The sequence below is a fragment of the Bubalus bubalis genome, chromosome 7 (genome assembly GCF_019923935.1).
Source record: "Bubalus bubalis isolate 160015118507 breed Murrah chromosome 7, NDDB_SH_1, whole genome shotgun sequence".
Taxonomy (NCBI): Eukaryota; Metazoa; Chordata; class Mammalia; order Artiodactyla; family Bovidae; genus Bubalus; species Bubalus bubalis.
Genome location: NC_059163.1, coordinates 18,016,144 through 18,039,322, shown reverse-complemented (window position 1 = coordinate 18,039,322; position 23,179 = coordinate 18,016,144). Strand labels below are relative to the sequence as shown.

The window sequence follows — 23,179 nt, the reverse complement described above, 5'->3', positions numbered from 1 at the left end:
ATGACAAAGCTTAGCTATTTTGAGGGACGGTTACACTTGGAAGTACTCTCCATTAGTTCCTGGAATGTCCTAGAAATATGTTAGTATCCAAACCCTATCTCCCAGACTATCTGCCTCTTAAACTCAAAAGTGGGGCAAAAATCCTGCAACAGTGCATGTGTGTTCAGAATATCTGTTTCCCAGAAGGTTATGAAAAATGGTTCCTGCACATGTAACCCTCAAAGAAGGGAAAGGCTTAACTAAGGCTCTTCTAGTGTGATTCCAGCTCATCAACAAATGTTTCCCTTTAGAAGTAAACCTGGTTCCTGCACTGGGGGTCAGACTGCACTGTGAGTGCTGGAGTCGCAGGCTGTCCACTGTCCATCGTGGCTTTCCCATAAACAAAGACTTGTCATTGTTCTGTGTTCCCAGCTGTCAACTGTGGAAACCTCAGAGTCAGTTAACCTACAAAAGGGAGTCCAGGAGAGATCTTGAACAGAGAAGGACAGCCAGGGTCAAAATGCAGAGGCCAGGGCACTTGGGGGAAAGGCGGTGGTCTCAACAGCCAGCAACACGAGGCTTCTCCACTGTGTTGTAATTTCTGGCACACCTTGCCCTCCTTGTGGGCCCGGAACAATGGGGATAAAGGATGAGATGAATTCCCTTAGTGACTCAAAAGGAGGCTCTTCTGGTTTGCAGAAACACTGAATACCTGGTTGGCTAGGGCTTCCTGGAGGAATTCTTTGAGTGCAAGGCAAAGTGCTAGCCTCTGGTACACAACCTTCCGAGAGGCTTTTCCACAGGAAACATGACTTGCCCACTAGCTCCTCTATCCTGATCAGATGTGGTGAAGCTCTCCCTTCCTCTGGGTTGTAGAGGAGCAGCTGAGAAGCCAGTTTCCTGCCGAATCTCGTGTGGGGACAAGAAAGCATGCCCTGCCACTAGTCTGTCAAGGAAAATCCTCTTTGACTAACACAATTTCTATTTATCTGGACTGTAAAAGGGAGGAAATGTAATACTCTAGGGACCCACTGCAACTACTGGGCAATATTCACGGTTCTTAATTAAAAACTTGGTCCAAAGTTAATTACTATATGGTCATCTACCATCCATAGATACATTATTCAGTCGCTAAGTTATGTGTGACTCTTCCATGGACTAGGTCCGTGGGATTCTCCAGGCAAGAATACTGGAGGGGCTGCCATTTTCTTCTCCAGGGGATCTTCCCGACCCGGGGATGGAACCTGCGTCTCCTGCATTGGCAGGCAGATTCTTTACCACCGAGTCACTGGGGAAGCCCACAGACATAAGACAGAGCTTAAAAAATGTAATAGAAAATATCAACGATAAGGAAAAAACAGCCGTACCTGTTTAGGGATCTGCCCAAAGTTATTAATGAACCCTATGGTGGCTGTTTCCTTGAGGGGGTCATTTATGTTGTAGATATCCACTTGACCCTCATAGAAAAGGTGATGGAAGACGTTTACAGCTTCTACTGCGGCAGGACCTTGCTGCTTATAGCCGAAGATTAAGTCGATCCACTCATGCAGATGGGCACTCACGTAGTCACATTCCAGAGCCTGTAATTTCAAAACACAGGTTCAGTCACTGGCTGACTTGTATTACTAACTTGGAAAGTAAAAGAAGTGACCACTGGCCAACTGGAACTAAAATAACTAAAAATCATCCAAATAACATTAGTAACTTAAACATGTGGGGAACACATCGCTCAGGGTCCTCCCTTTGTTCTGTGGTCAGTGACCCAGTGAAACCTCAGTTCCAGTGCAAAGTGCACTCCCATTACCTCGCGGTGCACCCGGATGAATTCTCGTGGGTCCCCTTTTGCCCAGGGTGGAAGGATAACATCTCCAAGTTTGGTGCCGTTTTGTTTACAGCCTGTGAAATTAGATACATTAACAAGAAAGTAAAAGAGTGAGATAAATAGTAACATCCTATGAAAGTAACAGACAAATAGTGGGTTAGATTCATTACCAGAACTATACAGTTTTATCACCAGAAAGGACCGGCAGAGATCATCTACTCTGGTATTTCCCCAAACTTCCTCCTTAGAGAGATTTACTGAGCATTCACAAAACTGTGGGGCTCCCACAGTCAAAGGGCTTCAGGAAATGCTGAACTATGCAAGGTTAAACATGTTTCTTTTCTGCAAGGCTCCTCCCAGGTACTGCTCTTCTCTAGGAAGGGTATTAGATACAACATTTCTGACATTTAATTGACCACAGGACTCCTTCATGAAGCATTTTATGGGGTTACTGTTTTGAGTTTGGAAGAAACTGCCCAAACCAACACAAGCCCCTTAAGACTGCTCATCTGCAAGACCATTAACAATTTCTCTGAAGCATTCATGTAGGCTTTTCCAGAATGCTTAAAGCTTGGTGAGTCAACAGCAGTGGCCAAGCACTCAAACTCTTTTCTGGATGTTTTGACAAAATTCTGCATTCACATGGACAAGGTTGCTGAAAGAATACCTAACTCCTCAAGCCAATTTTAGTCTGAATTCTATTTTGGCCTAAGAGGACATAAAAGTATGAGTCATCCAGAAATATTTGCAATACATGTGGTTTCTCATACTTCTGATTCTTAAATTCTTGAGAGAACGCTGTAGAACCCACATGTATTTTGCTGTAAGGATTCTCACTAAAAAAATAAAAGTAAAATCTGAAACAATGTAACTCTTTGGTGACTGTTGTATCATTTAACAGAAAAAACACTTGGAAAGACTATAGGACCACCTGGAAGAAAAAAAAAATCAAGTTATGATAATTAATAACCATGTCATATTTATTCCACATGAACTGTTATTTTAAGTCACAGCCAGATAATCCCTAAAACAGTAAAGGATGCATTTACTATGAGATCTACTGAAAACAAAACTGGACTGGCATCTGAGGAAGTGGGTTCTGTTTCTTCTTTCAAAAAGGTAACTGGAGATTACAGAGTTTTCCTAGGCACAGATCAGATAATCACGGTAAACAATGACCCTGTAAGTGATGACGTGGACTCCCTAGCTTCATGCAGTTGGTTAAACAGCTGATTTATAAATTTTCATAGAGAACTGTTCAAGTTTCAGGACACAGAAGGCAGGTTCCAAGTAAGGGCCAGTAAAAACCTTTCCTTTCATCATTGAGGCTTGATGGCTTCTTTACAATGTGATACAAGTAAGAGACTAAAAATCCATTTTATTGTTTAAAGGAATGTTTTGATTTAGTTGGAAAAATTTTCATGTAACTTAAAAAAAAATAAAACAATCAAGTTATTACAGCCCCTCTCCCCTCTTTCACACCCTTTCCCCACCCTCTCTGAAATGTCCTCTAAGCCTAATAAGAAGTAAGAAATAACTTTTTTGATAGGAAGAATAATCCCCTAACTACCTGAGATAGAATCTACTTTTCCCAATTTTGCTCATAATCCCTAAATACTGTGTGATATAATGTTATTTTATCAGTGCTATCTGCAATTTTAAAATGTCATTTAAAGGGGGCAGTCTGTTGAAAATTCTTGGTCTAATTCTGCTACTCTGTAGTTTCCCTCCATGTTTATCCAAGGGTACAAGGATAAGACCAGGAAATGAACCTAGGTGCTCCAGAGCCAGGGAAAAAACCCCAAGTGTTCCTTCTTTTGTATCATTAGCTATCTTTTCTGGATGGAGAGACAAACGGTTTTGTTTGACTTTCTTTATATTGAGGTACAGTTCACATAACATAAAGTTAACGATTTTAGAGTGAACAATTCAGTGGCATTTCATATGTTCACACTATTGTACAACTATATCTCGTACATTTTGACCACCCCAGAAAGAAATCTTAAATGTCAACAGTTGCTCCCCATTCCTCCCACCCACCCCCTATCCCCTGCCCCAGGCCCTGGAAATCACCAATCTGTGTCCTGTCTATCTGTCTGTACCTGTTCTGGACATTCCATATAAGTGGAATCATTATGTGACTTTCTGCCTCTAGCTTCTTTTACTTGGTGTAATTTTTTGAGGTTCGTCTATGTTGCTGTATTTATCATTACCCCGTATCTTATAATGCCTGAGTGATACTCCATTATATGTACATGTATCCATTATATGTATATGTATATGCACAATTTGTTTATCCATTCATGTATATGTGGGCTGTTTCTACCATCTGGCTACTGTCAATAAAGCTGTGATGAATGTGCATGCACAGGTCTTTAAGTCTTTTTTCAGTTCCTCTGGACAGTTCTTGCGTGGAACTGCTTGGTCATATGGCAATTCAATGTTTCACTTTTTGAGGAACTACAAAACTGCTTCCCACAGTGCTGAACCATTTTAACATTCACGCCAGCAACACATGAATGTTCTACTTTCTCCACATCTTCCTCAGCTCTTGTCATTTTCTGTTTGTGTGTCTTGCTTTTTCCATTATAGTCATCCTAGTGAATGAAAAGTATTACCTTATTGTGCTTTTGATTTGCATTTACCTAATGAATAATGACGCTGAGCATCTTTTCATATGCTTATTGGCCATTTGTATAACTTCTTTGGAGAAATGTCTATTCAGGTCCTTCACCCCTTTAATTGGGTCACTTATCTTATTGCTGTTGAGTTGTAGGAGTTCTTTATATTCTGAATACTAGATCCTTAAAAGATATATATCATTTGAAAATATTTTCTGGCATTCTGTATGTCTTCTTTTCACTTTCTTCATAATGCCCTTGTATGCAGAAGTTTTAAATTCTGATAAAGTTCAATTTCCCTTTTTTTGTTGCTTTTGCTTATGTTTATCTAAATCCAAGATTATGAGGATTTATCCCTAAGTTTTAAGAGCTTTAGCTCTTACTTGCAAATAGCATTGTTGTTAAAGTGTGTGATTTCAAGGAAGGAAGGGGATATGTTATGAAGGTGAGCGTGACAATTATACATGACCTTTCTTTCATTTACTTATTTAAAAGTGGATGATTTGGTTGCGTCTGTAAGTAGTCTGGTTAGAACATTCCTGCAACACAGATTATTATAACGGACTATTTCTGGAATATGTTTTTGCACTGTTGCATATTTGTCTCTTTGAAAGTGGTGTTCCTAGGGAAGAGAGTAGCATTCTCCAAAGGTGAATTATAAGTAAACCTAATAAAACCCTAATGTGCATTCATATGCAAATGCTGGGTTCACATTTGTTGTTTTTCCCTATTCACCATCTACTCTTCCTTTGGGGAACTGCCATTCCTCCCAACTCTAAGTGCTAGAACTTGGTGTCTTTAGCTGCTCAAGGTTGAGTCCCAGGTCCAATCAGAGGTATCAATACTAAGACTCAGTTTTAGGACTTTTGCTGGGGCTACTGAGAGAGTCTTATTATCTTTCCTATTGCATCTGGAGCTACAATTTCACAAGGTTTGAGCTGCTGAATGGGTGATTAAATAAATAAAAATTATAATACTCAATAAAATAAAATCATTCAAATATATTAGATGTGAAGGTGTTGGAGAAGACTCTTGAGAGTCCCTTGGACTACAAGGAGATCCAACCAGTCCATCCTAAAGAAAATCAGTCCTGAGTGTTCATTGGAAGGACTGATGTTGAAGCTGAAACTTCAATACTTTCGCCACCTGATGCGAAGAGCTGACTCATTTTAAAAGACCCTGATGCTGGGAAAGATTAAGGGTGGGAGGAGAAGGGGACGACAGAGGAATGAGATGGCTGGATGGCATCACCAACTCAATGGACATGGGTTTGGGTAAACTCCAGGAGCTGGTGATGGATAGGGAGGCCTGGAATGTTGCAGTCCATGGAGTCGCAAAGAGTTGGACATGACTGAACTGAACTGAACTGATTCTCTGAATTACCTAACAAATTTTATGAGATAGTATAGTAATGGTTTACATGTGGAAGTCTTAAACACAGTATGATACAGGGCATGAAAAGAATATGAAAACAGAACAATATCTGGCATGAATACTCTAAGTACAACAATGAAATTTTGATATGTTGTAAAAATAAATATTCAAAACACAGATTAGCAAACTGTGTTCCAAGAAACTATAACCAAAGTCAAATCTACTTCCTGTAGCTGCTGGATAATACAAAGAGAGCAAAGTACCAAGGAAATTTCTCTCCCTTTTAGAAATGTTGATTTGGTTCTGTTTTTTTAGTACCCTAACGGGATGAAAAAAGGGGTTTACTTAGAGTTATTCAGCAATTCTAATTTTAAAACTTATCAGCATGTAAGCTGAGACAATAAGGAAAGATTTAAACTCTATGTGAAAAATGTGGATATGCCACTCTTGGCTGTTAGCTTCAATCATATTAATTTTCAAATAAAATTTCACCTCACTTTCATTTTCAATGAAATAATGATATTCTGACCATTAGATGTAATCTCTATTAATTTTTTCATTTTCCCAAGACTCTGGATTGAAACAGCTATTTGGGGGCACAAATCTATTTTTCTTTGTTATATTTAGTCTCATATACCCAATAACCCAGTTGACTATACCATGAGGAAATAGTAACTGAGGAGGACCCTGCAGGGCCTTTCCAAGAACAACCCGTCCACCCCAACCCTGTGCGTTCCCCCTCCTTTGTTTGTAGAAAAGCCTTAGTCTCCCAGGCCTCCCCAGAGTTCCAAAGAGCAAATGTAACCAGAGAAGACAGAAACTGCAGAAACAAAGGAAAACAGCCAAGCAGCACAAAATAACAGTTTAGCCTAAAATAAAGTCAAGGACTTTTAGTTTCTCAAGGGCTATAAACCTGAGCCATATCCTTGAGTTGTTCTGCAGATATTAAAACCCCCACCAGGTGGAGGAAGTTAACTGCATGCTGACCACAAGTTCATAGACCCCAGACCAGTCGGAACCAGAAGTTGATGACCAAGATTCCTGAAATACCACTTTGTTACCGCATCATCAACCAATCGCAGAACTGAGCACAAGCTGATCACAAAGCCTGTGACCCTCTCCCTTACATGGACTCTTTAAAACTCTCCTCTGAAAGCTGTCACTGGGGGTGGTTCAGGCCTTTTGAGCATGAACTGCCCATTCTTCTTGCTTGGCCCTGCAATAAACACTGTTCCATCCCTTCACCACAACCCAGCGTCAACAGACCGATTGGGTTTGCTGTGTTTCAGGTGGGTGGACCCAAGGTTGGTCTGGTAACAAAAGCTTTCTTTGTCAGTGTCTGCTACAGACTTCTCAGAAAAGTGACATTTCTGTTGGTCTTTTCCTGGACACCGTTCCTAAGACGGTGCCATGGTGCTACATACCAAGGTCAAAGTTGTTGGAATTGAACAGGAACTCTGGTAAGTAAAAAAACTCCGGGATGAGTTCCTTCACATCCGCCATGTTGTGCTTCGATGCTGAGTACCAGGCCTCGCGCACGCTGTGAAACATCCGGTCAGCCAGGTCAAAGTGGCCTCCCTGTGGGCAGAACGAGAAGGCACCTCTGTGAGAAAACTGCTCCCACCTCAGCATCCACGCTCAAGGGCCTGGAAACCCCAAAGAAGTACATTTGGTGACAATTCAGTTTCCCATTCTCCTACATCAAATACACAAAACTTTAAATAATCACAAAAAAAAGAAGAATTCTTTTCAGGGTTCTCCTTACAAAGGGTCTCTTGCTTTGTATCAAAGTGATATCCAAGTACTACAATTTAAAAAGATTAGTTTTTAGAGAGAGGGCAAGACTATAAGGAAATAGTTCTCCCATTGTTTGATAATACTCTCCTTAAAAAAAAAAAAAAAAAAAGAAAGGATTCATACTTGCAAAGCAGAACTAGAGACACAGACATAGAGAACAAATGTATGGACACCAAGAGGGGAAAAGAGGGGAGTAGGATGATTTGGGAGACTGGAATTGACATATACACAGTATTTATACTATGTATAGGGCTTCCCTGGTGGCTCACATAGTAAAGAATCGGCCCACAACGCGGGAGACCCACGTTGGATCCCTGGGTCAGGAAGATCCCCTGGAGAAGGGAATGGCAACCCACTCCAGTATTCTTGCCTGGAGAATTCCATGCACAGAGGAGCCTAGCGGGCTACAGTCCATGGGGTTGCAAAGAGTCAGGAACGACTGAGGGACTAACACATACTATGTATACCAATGAGAACCTACTGTATAGCACAGGGAACGCTACTTAATGGACTGTGGTGACCTGAATGGCGAGGAAGTCCCAAAAGGGAGGGGATATATGGCTGACTTATTTTGTTGTACAGTAGAAACTAACAACATTGTAAAGCAAGTATACTTCAATAAAAATTAATTAAAAAAAAACTTTAAAAAGCTGCTATTATTTAGCCATTTACAGTTGAAAATATTCAGGTTATATACGTATTTGACTAATTTCATAAAATAACATGACATTGTTATTCTTATACCCATGAGAATTAAGAGGAGAACTAGGAAGGTGATCAAAAAGTTATAAATCGATAAAACAAACTCAAATATAAAAGGAATTTCTTTTGCTTACACAGCCTCACAGATACACCACTGCCTTCCTTCAATCAAACTCCCGATGCTGTGTTTGAGTGAACACAGTGTGTTTGTCTTTACAATGAAGTTCACTGTGTGAAAATAAATGCCCAAGTCCGTACAATGGCCACCAAGGCCTACCGCCATCTGGCCCCTGCTAGCTCTCTGACCTCATCTCCTGTCGCTTTGCCCTGCAGTCACTCTGCTCCAGAAACTGGCTTCCTTGCTGTTCCTCAAATATCTCAGGGCCTGACTTAGGGCCCCTTACAGGCTGTTCTCCCAGCCTGGAGCACACTTTCTCCAGATACCCACACCAGTAACTCCCTTACTTCTTTCCAGCTCTGGTCAGATGTCTCCTTTCCGAGGTGACCTACAGTGACCAGTCTTTCTAAAAATGGCATCATGTCCTTCCCCACCTCACGTTCCTGTACTTCCTATCCCCTTTCTCTGACCTCTATTTTTCGCACAGCACGTATCATATACTAAAATATTTTACTAGATCATTATTACTATGTTTGTCTGTCTCTCTCAACCAAAATATATCAATTCCATCAGGCAGGATTACTGTCTTTATTCTCTGATGTCTTCTAAGCACCTAGAATAGTGTCTGGCATCCGTAAGTATTCACTAAATATTTGCTGAATAAATGAAAAGAGAATTTGGAGAAAAGCAATTATAATAGGGAAGATAGCAATTGAGCTACACGGACTTTTTAAAATGTCTGATGAATCAGTTAAGGCTGAATTCCATATATGTGGCTGGAAAGCAAATGCTACTTGCTTCCTTGACTAAAGGACCTTGGCGCTTGTTTAGTGTAAACAAATCCTAGCTTATTTATCAATTTTGTCCAGTGAAATTCCACAATCATTATGTTTTGACTGCTTTTGTGACTAAAACTTCACAGGGCTTCATGGCAGGAGATAAACAACATTAAAGAAAATAGCAAAAACGATCTTAAATAGAAGGCGCGAACAACATGCAAAAATTCTAAACTTAAAGAGTTTTACCTGTAGCCTTAGGAATATCTGTGTGAAGGGCTCCATTCTGACAAGATATGAAGCCACAATCATGGCTGATGAATAGTGGGTCCCATAGTGGTAGGCTGGAGTTTCTCCTGGCCAAGAAAATAAAAGCATAATTGAAAAGGATGAATTGGGATATTGGGACTGGCATATATACACTACTGATACTATGTACAAAATAGATAACTAAAGAGAATCTACTGTATAGCACAGGGCACCCTACTCAGTGCTCCACAGTGACCTAAATGGAAGGAAATCCAAAAAAAGAGTGGATATATGTATACGTATAGCTGGAAGACGTTGCTGTACAGCAGAAACTATCAACACTGTAAAGCAACTATACGCCAATAAAAATTTAAAAAACAAGAAAAATGAGAGTAAAAAAGAAAACAAAAGAGTAACATAAAAATAAAATTAGTGTTAATCAATAGACTTGAAAATGCTAATGTACGTGATAACCGCGACACGAAGTACAGTCAGTTCTGGCAGTTGTAGAATAAAAACTTTATGATGACACTGAAACCCCTCATGTATGTATCTGGCAACTATCCATTTTACTGTAATTCTGTGACTTTCCCCCAGACTGAGCACATCCAGCAATTCATGTTTTGAGGCTAACTGTATAATAATATAAGTGGCTTACTAGCAAACTACCTTCAACTAAAGCAGGATACTGATGTATAGCAATTCTTTATTAGGTTCTGGCTTTGCAGTAGTATACATTTCTCCGAATCGATGTCTATGGGTATTATGCAATTTCTGTTACACATTCTCCTTGGCAGGGGGAAAAAAAAGGATTCCAAACAGGGAATATTATTAGGCTTATTTTTTTTTCCTCCTTTGTTTGTTTTGCCTATTTGAAGGGGTAATATGATAAACATTAAACAATAAATCATGAGTATGTAAATTGCATTATTTTAGAAGGGACTCAATTAGTATTTTTTTAATGCAAAAGGGTTGTAAAAAGTGCTCAACAAAATTAAAAGAACATATAATGGAAAACAATCTGAAAAAGAAAAAAATGTATGTATACATATACATATACACATACACATGCACACTGAATCACTTTTTGTATACCTGAAACACTAAATTAACTATACTTCAAAAAAAAATATTAAAAGAGTCAATAAAGGAAAGCATAGTTCCTGGCCTAAACGCGATTAGGGATAAAGGCGTATTATGATGGGAAATTTCTACCCTAGACAAAGCAGAAAGACTTAGTTTTCTGCCAATACTTGACAAGCTACCCAAAAAACGCCTTCCAAGCATGGCCATCAGTTAGCACGCAAAACCTGATTTTTCTACTTTGATAGCTGCGTGTATGCTTGCATATGTAACAGACACAGACGTAATCATATACAAGCAGCCTGGGGAAAGATGGAAGGGCGTCAGACCACTAAATAATGGCTTACTTTTGAAATGTGGGTACCAAGTCCCGTGACAGGGAAAGTTACTTACCATTAGGATCTTCCCAGTCTTTATATCGCTTCTTATACTGAGCTAATCGTTCATCTGTCTGTGCTCCCATTGGCTTGGCCAGGTTTCTAAATGTCTTGGGATTAGTAAGATCGACCTCCTAAAATACAAAATGAAACCCAATTCGAAAATTACTATCCACCCTCTATTTTCACCACTGTAGACAGAATGGCTATAGCCACAATGCTTTGTCAATGGGCTAGTATCTATGGGGTCACACCAGCAGAGCTGGACTCCAAGATAATGCCTTGCATCTACTGGTTATCCATATTTTACAGAGAGGCACATGGCAGTTCAACTGGCTCAGTATGAAGATGTCTGTTTTGGAAATTTATTTTGCACAGGAGAAGGCACTCGGAACCCAGGTTTGGTGATAAGGAATAAGAGGGAAAACCCTTCCCAGTCTTAACAAGGGAGCGGCAGGAGACTGTGGACACAAAAGCTCCATTTCCTTTTTACCCTCCGTCACCCACCAAACCGGAGGATCCAATCTCCCTTCTATTCTCTCCCCCTCCTCCCCTCTTTCACCCCAGCTTCACTTCTGAGCATTTTTTTCCTAGAGGTGAAAGCGAAGTGAAATAAACTAGAGCACTCACTAACTTGGTCACCTCGAAAAGACAACATCATACCAGGCCGTGATTCCCGAATGAGGTGGATTCCTCCAGTCTACCAGAGATCATTTTAAAGGCTCATCCTTAGGTGACTTAATTCATATATTTAAAAGGAAACCAAAATTTACCTCCTAAGCGTATTAAAAGCAGACATTTGAACTATGTACCCATGGGATACCTAATTTGTGTTCTTTTTATTTAAAACTCAACATTCAAAAAACTATGATCATGGCATCTGGTCCCATCACTTCAAGGCACAGATGGGGAACAAGTGAACAGAGTGACAGATTTTATTTTCTTGGGCTCCAAAATCACTGTGGATGGTGACTGTAGGCCATAAAATTAAAAGACACTTACTCCTTGGAAGGAATGCTATGATAAAACTAGACAGCATATGAAAAAGCAAAGACATCACTTTGCTGACAACGATTTGTCTAGTCAAAGTTATGGTTTTTTCCAGTATTCATGTACAGATATGAGAGATAGACCATAAAGAAGGCTGCATGCTAAGTCGCTTCAGTTGTGTCCGACTGTTTGTGACCCAGTGGACTATAGCCCACCAGGCTCCTCTGTCCATGGGATTCTCCACGCAAGAATACTGGAGTAGGTTGCCATTTCCCTCTTCAATAAAGAAGGCTGAGTGCCAACGAATTGATGCCTTCAAACTGTGGTGCTGCAGAAGACTCTTGAGAATCCCTTGAACATCAAGGAGATCAAACCCGTTAATCTTAAAGGAAATCAACCCTGAATATTCATTGGAAGGACTGATGCTGAAGCTTCAATACTCTGGCCACCTGATACAAAGAGTCAACTCACTGGAAAAGACACTGATGCTGGGAAGGACTGAAGGCAAAAGGAGAAGGGAATGGCAGAGGATGAGATAGTTAGCATCACTGACTCAATGGACGTGAGTTTGAGCAAACTCTGGGAGATGGTAAAGGAGAGGGAAGACTGGAATGCTGCAGTCCATGAGGCCACAAAGAATCAGACATGACTCAGCGACTGAATAACAACATGGCCCCCCAATTTTGCCAACTTGTATTTTAAAAGTCTTGGACAGGAGAAACTGATCCACACTTACGAAAATAACTCGTTAGTATTTGTCCTCTGAAATTCTATATGCAAAACACCTCATTTGCAGTTTGATTATTTCAACAAAGATGAGTAAAGCACATATAAGTACCAGGCCTTGCTCTAGAGATTGGGCCCTAAGAGTTACCTAAGTTGGTCTTTGAGTTCAACATCCTCACAGCTAAGTAAGGTCAGACAAAAACCATGCTTACAACATGTAAAAGAAAGCAGCACAATACAGCTTAAAGGTGGTGTGGGAACAGAGGAAAAAGAAGAAGAGAGAAAGGACAGAAGGTCCCCTGGAGGTGTGAGTGAATATGTCCTGCTGGATGAAATACAGCTAGCCAGAGGAACCTGGCAGCGGGAGGTAAGGTGGGCACAGCCGTGGGGAGAAGTCCAGGCGGGGAGGGCAGCACGGGCAGAGTGGCTGAAAGAGAACGGGGTGGTCGCAGACAGCAGTCCTGGGAGTGCAGGAGGGGTACCTAACTAGCAGCTACTCTGCAAAGGGTACTGTACTGACATTTTAAAATTCTCTCCAGGGGCTTCCCTGGTGGCTCAGTGGTAAAGAATCTGCCTGCCAATACAGGAGACATGGGTTCAATCTCTGCTCTGGGAAGATTCCACATGCCTTGGTGGAACTAAGCCTGTGCATCACAACCACCGAAGCCTGTGCACCCTAGAGCCCTTGCTTCGTGACAAGAGAAGCCATGGCAATGAGAAGCCCGCACACTGCAACTAGAGTAGCCCCTGCTTGCCACAACTAGAGGAAATGCTGTGCAGCAGTGAAGATGGAGCTCAGCCAAAAATAAACAAATAAATGAAATTATGTTCAAATTGTGATGATGATTTATACAATACTTTTCTAAATGGAGAGATGACTCAATTAGATTTATTTCTGAAACTGGCTGCAGTGTAGAAGACAGTGACCTCCTCCAGTGGATCCAAATTTATTGGCACTTAGGAGACTGAATGGATTACCATGAATCCAAGAAGTTGGCCAAGCATCCAAACTTTGTCCAAGCCTAAGCTAAAGCTCAACTGGAATTCCAGTTGAGCTATTTCAAATCCTAAAAGATGATGCTGTGAAAGTGCTGCACTCAATATGCCAGCAAATTTGGAAAACTCACCAGTGGCCACAGGACTGGAAAAGGTCAGTTTTCATTCCAATCCCAAAGAAAGGCAATGCCAAAGAATGCTCAAACTACCACACAATTGCACTCATCTCACATGCTAGTAAAGTAATGCTCAAAATTCTCCAAGCCAGGCTTTAGCAATATGTGAACCGTGAACTTCCTGATGTTCAAGCTGGTTTTAGAAAAGGCAGAGGAACCAGAGAACAAATTGCCAACATCTGCTGAATCATGGAAAAAGCAAGAGAGTTCCAGAAAAGCATCTATTTCTGTTTTATTGACTATGCCAAAGCCTTTGACTGTGGGGATCACAATAAACTGTGGAAAATTCTGAAGGAGATGGGAAGACCAGACCACCTGACCTGCCTCTTGAGAAATCTGTATGCAGGTCAGGAAACAACAGTTAGAACTGGACATGGAACAACAGACTGGTTCCAAATAGGAAAAGGAGTACATCAAGGCTGTATATTGTCACCCTGCTTATTTAACTTCCATGCAGAGTACATCATGAGAAACGCTGGACTGGAATAAACACAAGCTGGAATCAAGATTGCCGGGAGAAATATCAATAACCTCAGATATGCAGATGACACCACCCTTATCGCAGAAAGTGAAGAGGAACTAAAAAGCCTCCTGATGAAGGTGAAAGTGGAGAGTGAAAAAGTTGGCTTAAAGCTCAACATTCAGAAAACGAAGATCATGGCATCCGGTCCCATCACTTCATGGGAAATAGATGGGGAAACAGTGGAAACAGTGTCAGACTTTATTTTTTGGGGCTCCAAAATCACTGCAGATGGTGATTGCAGCCATGAAATTAAAAGACGCTTACTCCTTGGAAGGAAGGTTATGAACAACCTAGTCAAAAGCAGAGACATTACTTTGCCAACAAAGGTTCATCTAGTCAAGGCTATGGTTTTTCCTGTGGTCATGTATGGATGTGAGAGTTGGACTGTGAAGAAGGCTGAGCGCCGAAGAATTGATGCTTTTGAACTGTGCTGTTGGAGAAGACTCTTGAGAGTCCCTTGGACTGCAAGGAGATCCAACCAGTCCATTCTGAAGGAGATCAGCCCTGGGATTTCTTTGGAGGGAATGATGCTGAAGCTGAAACTCCAGTACTTTGGCCACCTCATGCGAGGAGCTGACTCATTAGAAAAGACTCTGATGCAGGGAGGGATTGGGGGCAGGAGGAGAAGAGGACGCCAGAGGATGAGATGGCTGGATGGCATCACTGACTCGATGGACGTGAGTCTGAGTGAACTCCGGGAGTTTGTGATGGACGGGGAGGCCTGGCATGCTGCGATTCATGGGGTTGCAAAGAGTCGGACACGACTGAGCGACTGAACTGAAGCTAAAGCTCGTCTCATCTTCTTGGGAATAAGTTCCTGTTGAGAACTGAAAACTATAATGCATATGAATCACTTAAGCCACTGCAGCATCGTTTAATTACTTTTGACAATGTGTTCCAATTTCACAGAAATGATGTGACATTTACCTCTGAGTCATAATCTGCAAGGATCCAGGGGAAGACAGGATATTGCATGAGGTCATTATACGATCTTCCAGCCAAAGTGTTCAAGTGCATCAAATACTGAAAGTTGCTGATTTCACCTCTCTTCGGAAAGATAAATAAAGATTCACTTTAAAGCGATCAATTATTTCCACTATGTTTGCTTTTAAAAATTTATATGCAAAATGAGGCAAAGGATAGTTTCTTACAGATTTCAGAATAACAAAACAGTTTTTTTCTAAAAAGAACAAAAAGAAAACTTTTTTGTCTATGGTATATATTTTATAAATTATTAAAGTGCTTTTAACTGAATGACTTATCCCTTCTGACTACAAATTATGAAGGATGCTTACATTTTCACTGAACTTACCTCCCATCTCTGAGTCACAGACTTTTCTCCAACCAGAGTACTAAGCAACCCAGATCTACAAATGATAAATAATTAAATGAATTGTAGGCAACATACTGTTTTAGCAACATAATAATTTTAAATCAAAGTAATTACAAAGCTGAAAATTTTAAGTCAACAGATCCATAAATTTTTCAAACTATGGAGGACAACCTACTGGTGGGTCATGAAATCGGTTTAGTAGGTTATGGTCAGCATTTTGAAATATGAAATAACAGAATTGAATTGAAGAAAAATAAAGAACAGAACATTGGAAGGCACTACACATAGTAAGGGAAACTATTTTCAGAATTTTAAGCAAGTTCCTGTTACTTGGAATGCAATGTAGTGTATATTTTTTACTGTGGATCATAGCAAATGAATTTGAAACAAACACTCATCTAGTTCAACTTTCAACCTTTTACAATAATTCCTATGTAAATTGATTTATTGTTTATTTTTCACAATAAACCATAGAAAATTCTGAAAGAGAAGGGAATACCAGACTACCTGACCTGCCTCTTGAGAAACCTATATGCAGGTCAGGAAGCAACAGTTAGAACTGGACATGGAACAACAGACTGGTTCCAAATAGGAAAAGGAGTATGTCAAGGCTGTATATTGTCCCCCTGCTTATTTAACTTATATGCAGAGTACATCATGAGAAACGCGGGGCTGGAGGAAGCACAAGCTGGAATCAAGATTGCTGGGAGAAATATCAATAACCTCAGACATGCAGATGACAACACCCTTATGGCAGAAAGTGAAGAGGAACTAAAAAGCCTCTTGATGAAAGTGAAAGAGGAGAGTGAAAAGGTTGGCTTAAAGCTCAACATTCAGAAAACTAAGATCATGGCATCTGGTCCCATCACTTTATGGCAAATAGATGGGGAAACAGTGGAAACAGTGTCAGACTTTATTTTTTTGGGCTCCCAAATTACTGCAGATGGTTGATTGTAGCCATGAAATTAAAAGACGCTTACTCCTTGGAAGGGAAGTTATGACCAATCTAGACAGCATATTCAAAAGCAGAGATATTACTTTGCCAACAAAGGTCTGTCTAGTAAAGGCTATGGTTTTTCCAGTAGTCATGTATGGATGTGAGAGTTGGACTGTGAAGAAAGCTGAGTGCCGAAAAATTGATGCTTTTGAACTGTGGTGTTGGAGAAGACTCTTGAGAGTCCCTTGGACTACAAGGAGATCCAACCAGTCCATCCTAAAGGAGACCAGTCCTGGGTGTTCATTGGAAGGACTGATGCAAAGGCTGAAACTCCAATACTTTGGCCACCTCATGCGAAGAGTTGACTCATTGGAAAAGACCCTGATGCTGCGAGGGATTGGGGGCAAGAGGAGAAGGGGACAACAGAGGATGAGATGGCTGGATGGCATCACTGACTCGATGCACATGAGTTTGGGTAAACTCTGGGAGTTGGTGATGGACAGGGAGGCCTGGTGTGCTGTGATTCATGGGGTCGCAAAGAGTCGGACACAACTGAGCGACTGAACTGAACTGAACTGAAATTGATTTAAAGAGATTCAATTGGAATAAGCGATATAGCAAACAATATTTTGTCCCCAGTAGGTAAACATCATTCCTAAAAGAGATGTTTAAAAAGTGAATGAAAATATAAATATTTTATGACAGCAAAGTCATGGCTGTTTACAAAATTATGGACTATTTTCTATAGCAGACTTTTCTAGAATGCTATAAAACCCTAAAGGTTTAACAGCTTTGTAACATGGATAATTAATAATCTGAAGTTTGTGAATTGATCACAGAATGAGTAGTAAAGCACTTAACCATATATTTTATCATCTGAAAGGAAATTAAGTGAGGTGTAAATCTTAGTTCATAAACATTTCTAGCTCAAGAGTACAGATACCACTTTTCACTTCCAGAAAAATTCTTCGTTTCAGGTAAACCGAATGCAAAGGCTACTAGGTGGCGCTAGTAGTAAAGAACGTGCCTGCCAATCAATGCAGGAGACGGAAGAGACTTGGGTTCAGTCCCTGGGTTGGGAAGATGCCCTGGAGGAGGTCATGTCAACCTACTCCAGTATTCTTGCTTGAAGAACCCTGTGGACAGAGGAGCCTGGTGGGCTATAGTTCACGGGGTCGCAAAAGAGTTGGATACAACTGAAGCGACTTAGCACTGAAAAAAGAGCTGTGATCATTTCTCAACTTTGTAAGAAAGGGAATAATTGAAAAGGACATTAAAGTTGGAAATGAATTTCTGCTTCTTGCCTTTGAGCTTTGAACAGTTCTTTAAGAAGTGCCAACTCAGCACAGAACAATGAAATAGCAAGTTGGAGATTATCTAGGCAGGCAAAAGTACTAGTAAGTTGCTTACAAGTAGAAAAAAGGCTAAATATGCTTCATGAGAGCCTTTTGCTTCCTGTATTTATCTTAACAACAACACAAATGATTAGGAACAGAACATGTTGCTGAAGTTAACAAAAGCATACATGCAGTATCTGTATTAAATGTCAGCTAAAGAAAAATAAAAACAATAATTTAAAGAGAAATACACAAATTTAATATGTATAGATACAAAGAAACTGGTATCACATTTTATTTACAAATTTACAGCATGTCCAATAAAGTTTTAAGACATTTTCCTGCATCCTGTAATAATTAATTTGTAGCCCCAAAGCACTGCTTCTTTTCCAATGGATTATAAAGGGCTACTAATACAAAAGGAAATATATATTTAGAAACAAATCATTCAAAAAATTAAATTAATTAACTGATTAAGTTAATCAGTAAAAATTAAAAAGTAAATACAGAAAGCTGATATCTATTGAGATAAGCAAACTTATCCACTAATAGTAGAATACAAATGTGTATAAGTTTTTTAACAAGGAAACCTGATAAAGATGAAATATCTAAAAACAAGAGAATGCCTTATACGTAATGATGAGTGGCCAGTAAATAAAGGCAAAGTTTCTAAAGAATTTTTAAAAAACAAGAGGAAATATTTATATATAATATGAATAGAAGATGCAGAGTAAAAGTGTCTATTTATACGACGGACTCAACTGGGCACAACTGTGCATATTCTCAAAACATTAAAGGAAAATGATCAACATGTGAGACATCTGACACTGGTTTGACATGAGCGATCATGCATATATTCTCTTATTTCTAATTTTCAGTATTGTAAAATAGTTCTACAAACCACTGGGGGTTGGGGTGCAGGGATATTCATTAAAATATTAAATAATACTGTCCAGATGTAAATGATGCAATTTCAGTATTAAACTATAACATGCAAGAGGCACATGACCTACCCCTGCTCCACACTGGTGTTCGGCCGCTGCCCAGACACAGACTCTGAACTGTCAGTGAGAGATGGCACTACAGCCAAAAACCTGGAAGATTTAAAAATAGCATAAAATCGGAAATGACGTGTCAGTCAGGATCTAATGGGAGCGTAAGAAAGAATGACTCATTTAGAGCTTAACTGCTGCATTTACCATCACTCCCTCGACTCCTCAGTAAATGGCAGGCAAAGGGAATATACAATAATTAGAATACTCAAATAAACCATACTCAATAATTAGAAACTCAATAAACAAATAAAGGTAAGATGATGGCTTCTAAAGCCAACATAAAGATCCACAGCAAAACCTGACATTTTAGAGTTTTACGTATGTTGCCGCATTACTTGACACACTGATTCACAGGAATTGAGTCAACTTAACGATGTCCTAAAGAGTGACTGAAGCTAAACACTCACAGGACAGCAAGCGGTGCTAACAGCTAAACAAACGACAGCACAGAGACGCCACCGACAAATGAGAACACGTACACGAGGAAAACCTTTGTGTGACACTGTCATGATTATTTTCAGAGCAGCTCCTAATGTCAACATATATTTTTTAAGGGCAACCAAGAATTGTGGGAAAATCCTTGGAATCAATGTGGACCTTGAACTTGGCACATACACAGAAATCTCTCAGCTCAAGACAAACTCATCTCCTTGTAACAGCTTCTAGTTGGGAAGAGCAGATAATTTACCCATGTTGAAAATGATACCACCCTTAGAAATTAATAAGACAGGCAACTAACATTTCAATCGTTTACTTAGTTCGTCCCAGGCAACATCCATGGGAACTTTTTCTGCAGAACCTCCCTCATTTCTCTCATGCTCACAGGCAGTATTGCTGTACTGCAGTGATAAACAGTGTTGCTTGGTATTAGTCACTCCTCATTGGAAACACACAACTTCCCTAATAGAGGGATTGCCAGGATTTATATTACTCTCTGGACTTCCCAGGTGGTGCTAGTGGTTAAGTAACCCATCTGCCACTGCAGAAGATAGAAGAGACTTGGATTCCATCCCTAGGTCGGGAAGATCCCCTGGAGGAAGGCATGGTAACCCACTCCAGTATTCTTGCCTGGAGAATCCCATGGACAGAGGAGCCTGGCGGGCTGGGTTGCAAAGAGCAGACACAACTGAAGTAACTTAGCATGCATGCATGCATACTACTCTTCAAAGAATAAGGGCTCTCTTATTACCTACCATCAGTTCATAAAAGCTTTATTATTCACACATCCAGCAGAACTTGCAAGCACACGAACATATACTATTTTTCTTCTAGGTAAACACAGTTTACCAAAAATGAAATATGGTCAGATTAAGTCAACTGCTTTATTTGGTTGAGCTACTTTTTCAAGGATGAAGGTATCCAACTTACCTTCCTAAGTAAGAAAAGTCCCACAAGAACATAAATTCTAAGAAAATTCAGGCTCTGCATTCAATAGCAAGGTATGGCACTGCCTTCTTTTTGGTAAATATGAACAAAGCCTATTCTGAACCTAAAGTATTATTTTTTAAGCTATAGTTTCATCATTCCTTTATACTTAGAGATATTTTGATGAAGTCTAGTGTAAGTTTGGAGAAGGAAATGGCAACCCACTCCAGTGTTCTTGCCTGGAGAATCCCAGGGACGGGGGAGCCTGGTGGGCTGCCGTCTATGGGGTCGCACAGAGTCGGACACGACTGAAGCGACTTAGCAGCAGCAGCAGCAGTGTAAGTTACCAGAAGGAAAAAAAACGTTCTTTCAAAATAGAAGAGCATCAGAAGAAGCACGTTTCAAGAGGCTGGCAAAAATGAAACATTTTCTTCAAAGAAGTTAATTCAAGTATTTAATTGATTTTTAAAAAATGAGCTGAACTTGTAATGCTTTACACCTCCCATTGCTTCCCACAATACAGCATTATGAAGTATTTGTAATAATCTATACCTTTGATAAACTTTGTTTCTGATTCCTTTCTGAAAAGCAAGGAGGTAGTTTCGTCCATCTCCAGAGAAAACTTCCACAGCGATAGGCTGAAAAGATCAGAGGGAAAGACATGAAGAAAAAATGCAAGTAAGGTTACATATTAACTTTTCCACTATGAGTTTCCCTAATATTGAAGCAGTTAATCTGATGACTGGAAAACATTTTTTGAGTCATGAATTCCTAGCAGATTAAATTACAAAAACAGATGGAATTTGTTCTGCTCCATTTGTTTCTAAAATCCTTACTACAAAATTATAATTTTGTACATTTATAGTGAATGTAATTTTTATGCAACAAATATAAATCTGGATAACTATAGGGAAAGATGGATAACAAAGATAACACTCAAAGTTTTAGGATGCTAAAGGGATGTATTATAAAGCTATGCCACATGTGACACGAGCTTGTCTATATACAACCAAATCCAAAACTCTAAGCAACAAGGTGGCGCCTATCATGTATACATCCTCTAAATAAAGGAACATGACAAAATGTTTATTTCTACTAAATCAACCAACCTGCAGGAGATATCTCCGTTTATGCACTTCCTTGATATCTTCATATGCAAAGATACTGCACGTTCTCTTGAGCTGACTGGGGCCTTGCCTGGCTCCTCTAGGGATAATCGGCTCATGCATACTAGAGGCGGCCCGGAAAAAGGAGGCAACAGAAACAATGCAAGAGGTAAACTCACTAGTTCAACAATTGGGGGTGCTATTTTCAACATGTGAAAAGAAGCAGGACACAATATACCTGAATATTTAGTTAAAGAAAAAACCTTTTAAGAGAGTAACTTGTTAGCAACTCAGTATACATTATCAACAAAGGTCCGTCTAGTCAAGGCTATGGTTTTTCCAGTAGTCATGTATGGATGTGCGAGTTGGACTATAAAGAAAGTTGAGCTCCGAAGAATTGATGCTTTTGAACTGTGGTGTTGGAGAAGACTCGAGAGTCCCGTGGACTGCAAGGAGATCCAACCAGTCCATCTTAAAGAAGATCAGTCCTGGGTGTTCATTGGAAGGACTGATGCTGAGGCTGAAACTCCAATACTTTGGCCACCTGATGCGAAGAGCTGACTCATTGGAAAAGACCCTGATGTTGGGAAAGATTGAGGGCAGGAGGAGAAGGGGACGACAAAGGACGAGATGGTTGGATGACATCACCAACTCAATGGACATGAGTTTGGATAAACTCCGGGAGTTGGTGATGGACAGGGAGGCCTGGCATGCTGTGGTTCATGGGAGTGCAGAGTTAGACACGACTGAGTGACTAAACTGAAGGGATACTATAAATCCCCTTTGGTGAATATAACTTTGTCTATCACCAACTCCCGGAGTTCACTCCAACTCACGTCCATCGAGTCGGTGATGCCATCCAGCCATCTCTTCCTCTGTTGTCCCCTTTTCCTCCTGCCCCCAATCCCTCCCAGCATCTGAGTCTTTTCCAGTGAGTCAACTCTTCACATGAGGTGGCCAAAAGGGCATATCTATCAGGCATAGCTGGTACAGTGTCAAGGTCTATATACCTTTAAGGGGCCAAGAAAATGTTTTAATATCTTTTAAAATCAAAAGAAAAAACCTTGAATTTTTAGGTAGAAGAAAACGTGGTAATATATAAAGTGAATATATTCATCTTTAAACCAACACAATCAGAAAACATCACTTTAAATAATTTTATATGCAAGAGGAGGCCCATAAAAGTCATCATGTGGCCCTGATGGCTGCTAAAAATGATAATGTGAAATTATCTCCTAGGAATGAAGATGACCATGTGTCAGAATAAGATGAAGGTGTCCACATTCACTATGTACATTAGGTGTTCAAAATGTAAGAGGAAGAGAAGAGCATGTTGATTTTCTAAGTCTTTAGCTTTTTATCTTCCTTCTTGTTTTGTCTGCCTCTGGGTTTTCCATTACCCAGTATCATGTCTATCACGGGACTAGCAGAAGAAAAGGAAGCTGGATCAACTCAGCCAGTTAATTCCTGCCTGTGCATAGGTCACACTGCTTCTAGGGTACTCAGAGGACATGGGCATGCTTACCTTTGTTGGAGTTTTGTACAGCTGCCTGTGTTTTTGCTATAACTGTGTTTGCACTGAGATTTGAAAAAAGAACACTCTACACATTCAGAATAACTTTATAAATATACAGATGACAATATCAGGAACTTGTATTATATCTAATGCTATTAATGCATAGCAATAAATTTTATGTAGTTTTCATTTTGATAAATAAGGCAAATTTGTCCCTTATA

The 23,179-nt window shown here is 40.0% G+C and overlaps 1 protein-coding gene across 7 annotated transcripts in view; it reads right to left on the bottom strand.

Moving 5' to 3' along the window:
* WDFY3 (WD repeat and FYVE domain containing 3) overlaps positions 1–23,179 on the bottom strand; it is a 287,453-nt gene that overhangs the window by 27,414 nt on the left and 236,860 nt on the right. For all 7 annotated transcript variants that reach the window (XM_044945700.1, XM_044945697.1, XM_044945695.1 and 4 more), the window contains 10 exons: positions 21,446–21,566; positions 20,889–20,974; positions 18,930–19,010; positions 15,622–15,676; positions 15,237–15,356; positions 10,915–11,032; positions 9,439–9,545; positions 7,221–7,374; positions 1,784–1,875; positions 1,347–1,559 (listed from right to left, as the gene is read on the bottom strand). In XM_044945700.1, coding sequence (XP_044801635.1) covers positions 1,347–1,559; positions 1,784–1,875; positions 7,221–7,374; positions 9,439–9,545; positions 10,915–11,032; positions 15,237–15,356; positions 15,622–15,676; positions 18,930–19,010; positions 20,889–20,974; positions 21,446–21,566 — 1,147 coding nt within the window. The remainder of the gene's footprint in view (positions 1–1,346; positions 1,560–1,783; positions 1,876–7,220; positions 7,375–9,438; positions 9,546–10,914; positions 11,033–15,236; positions 15,357–15,621; positions 15,677–18,929; positions 19,011–20,888; positions 20,975–21,445; positions 21,567–23,179) is intronic.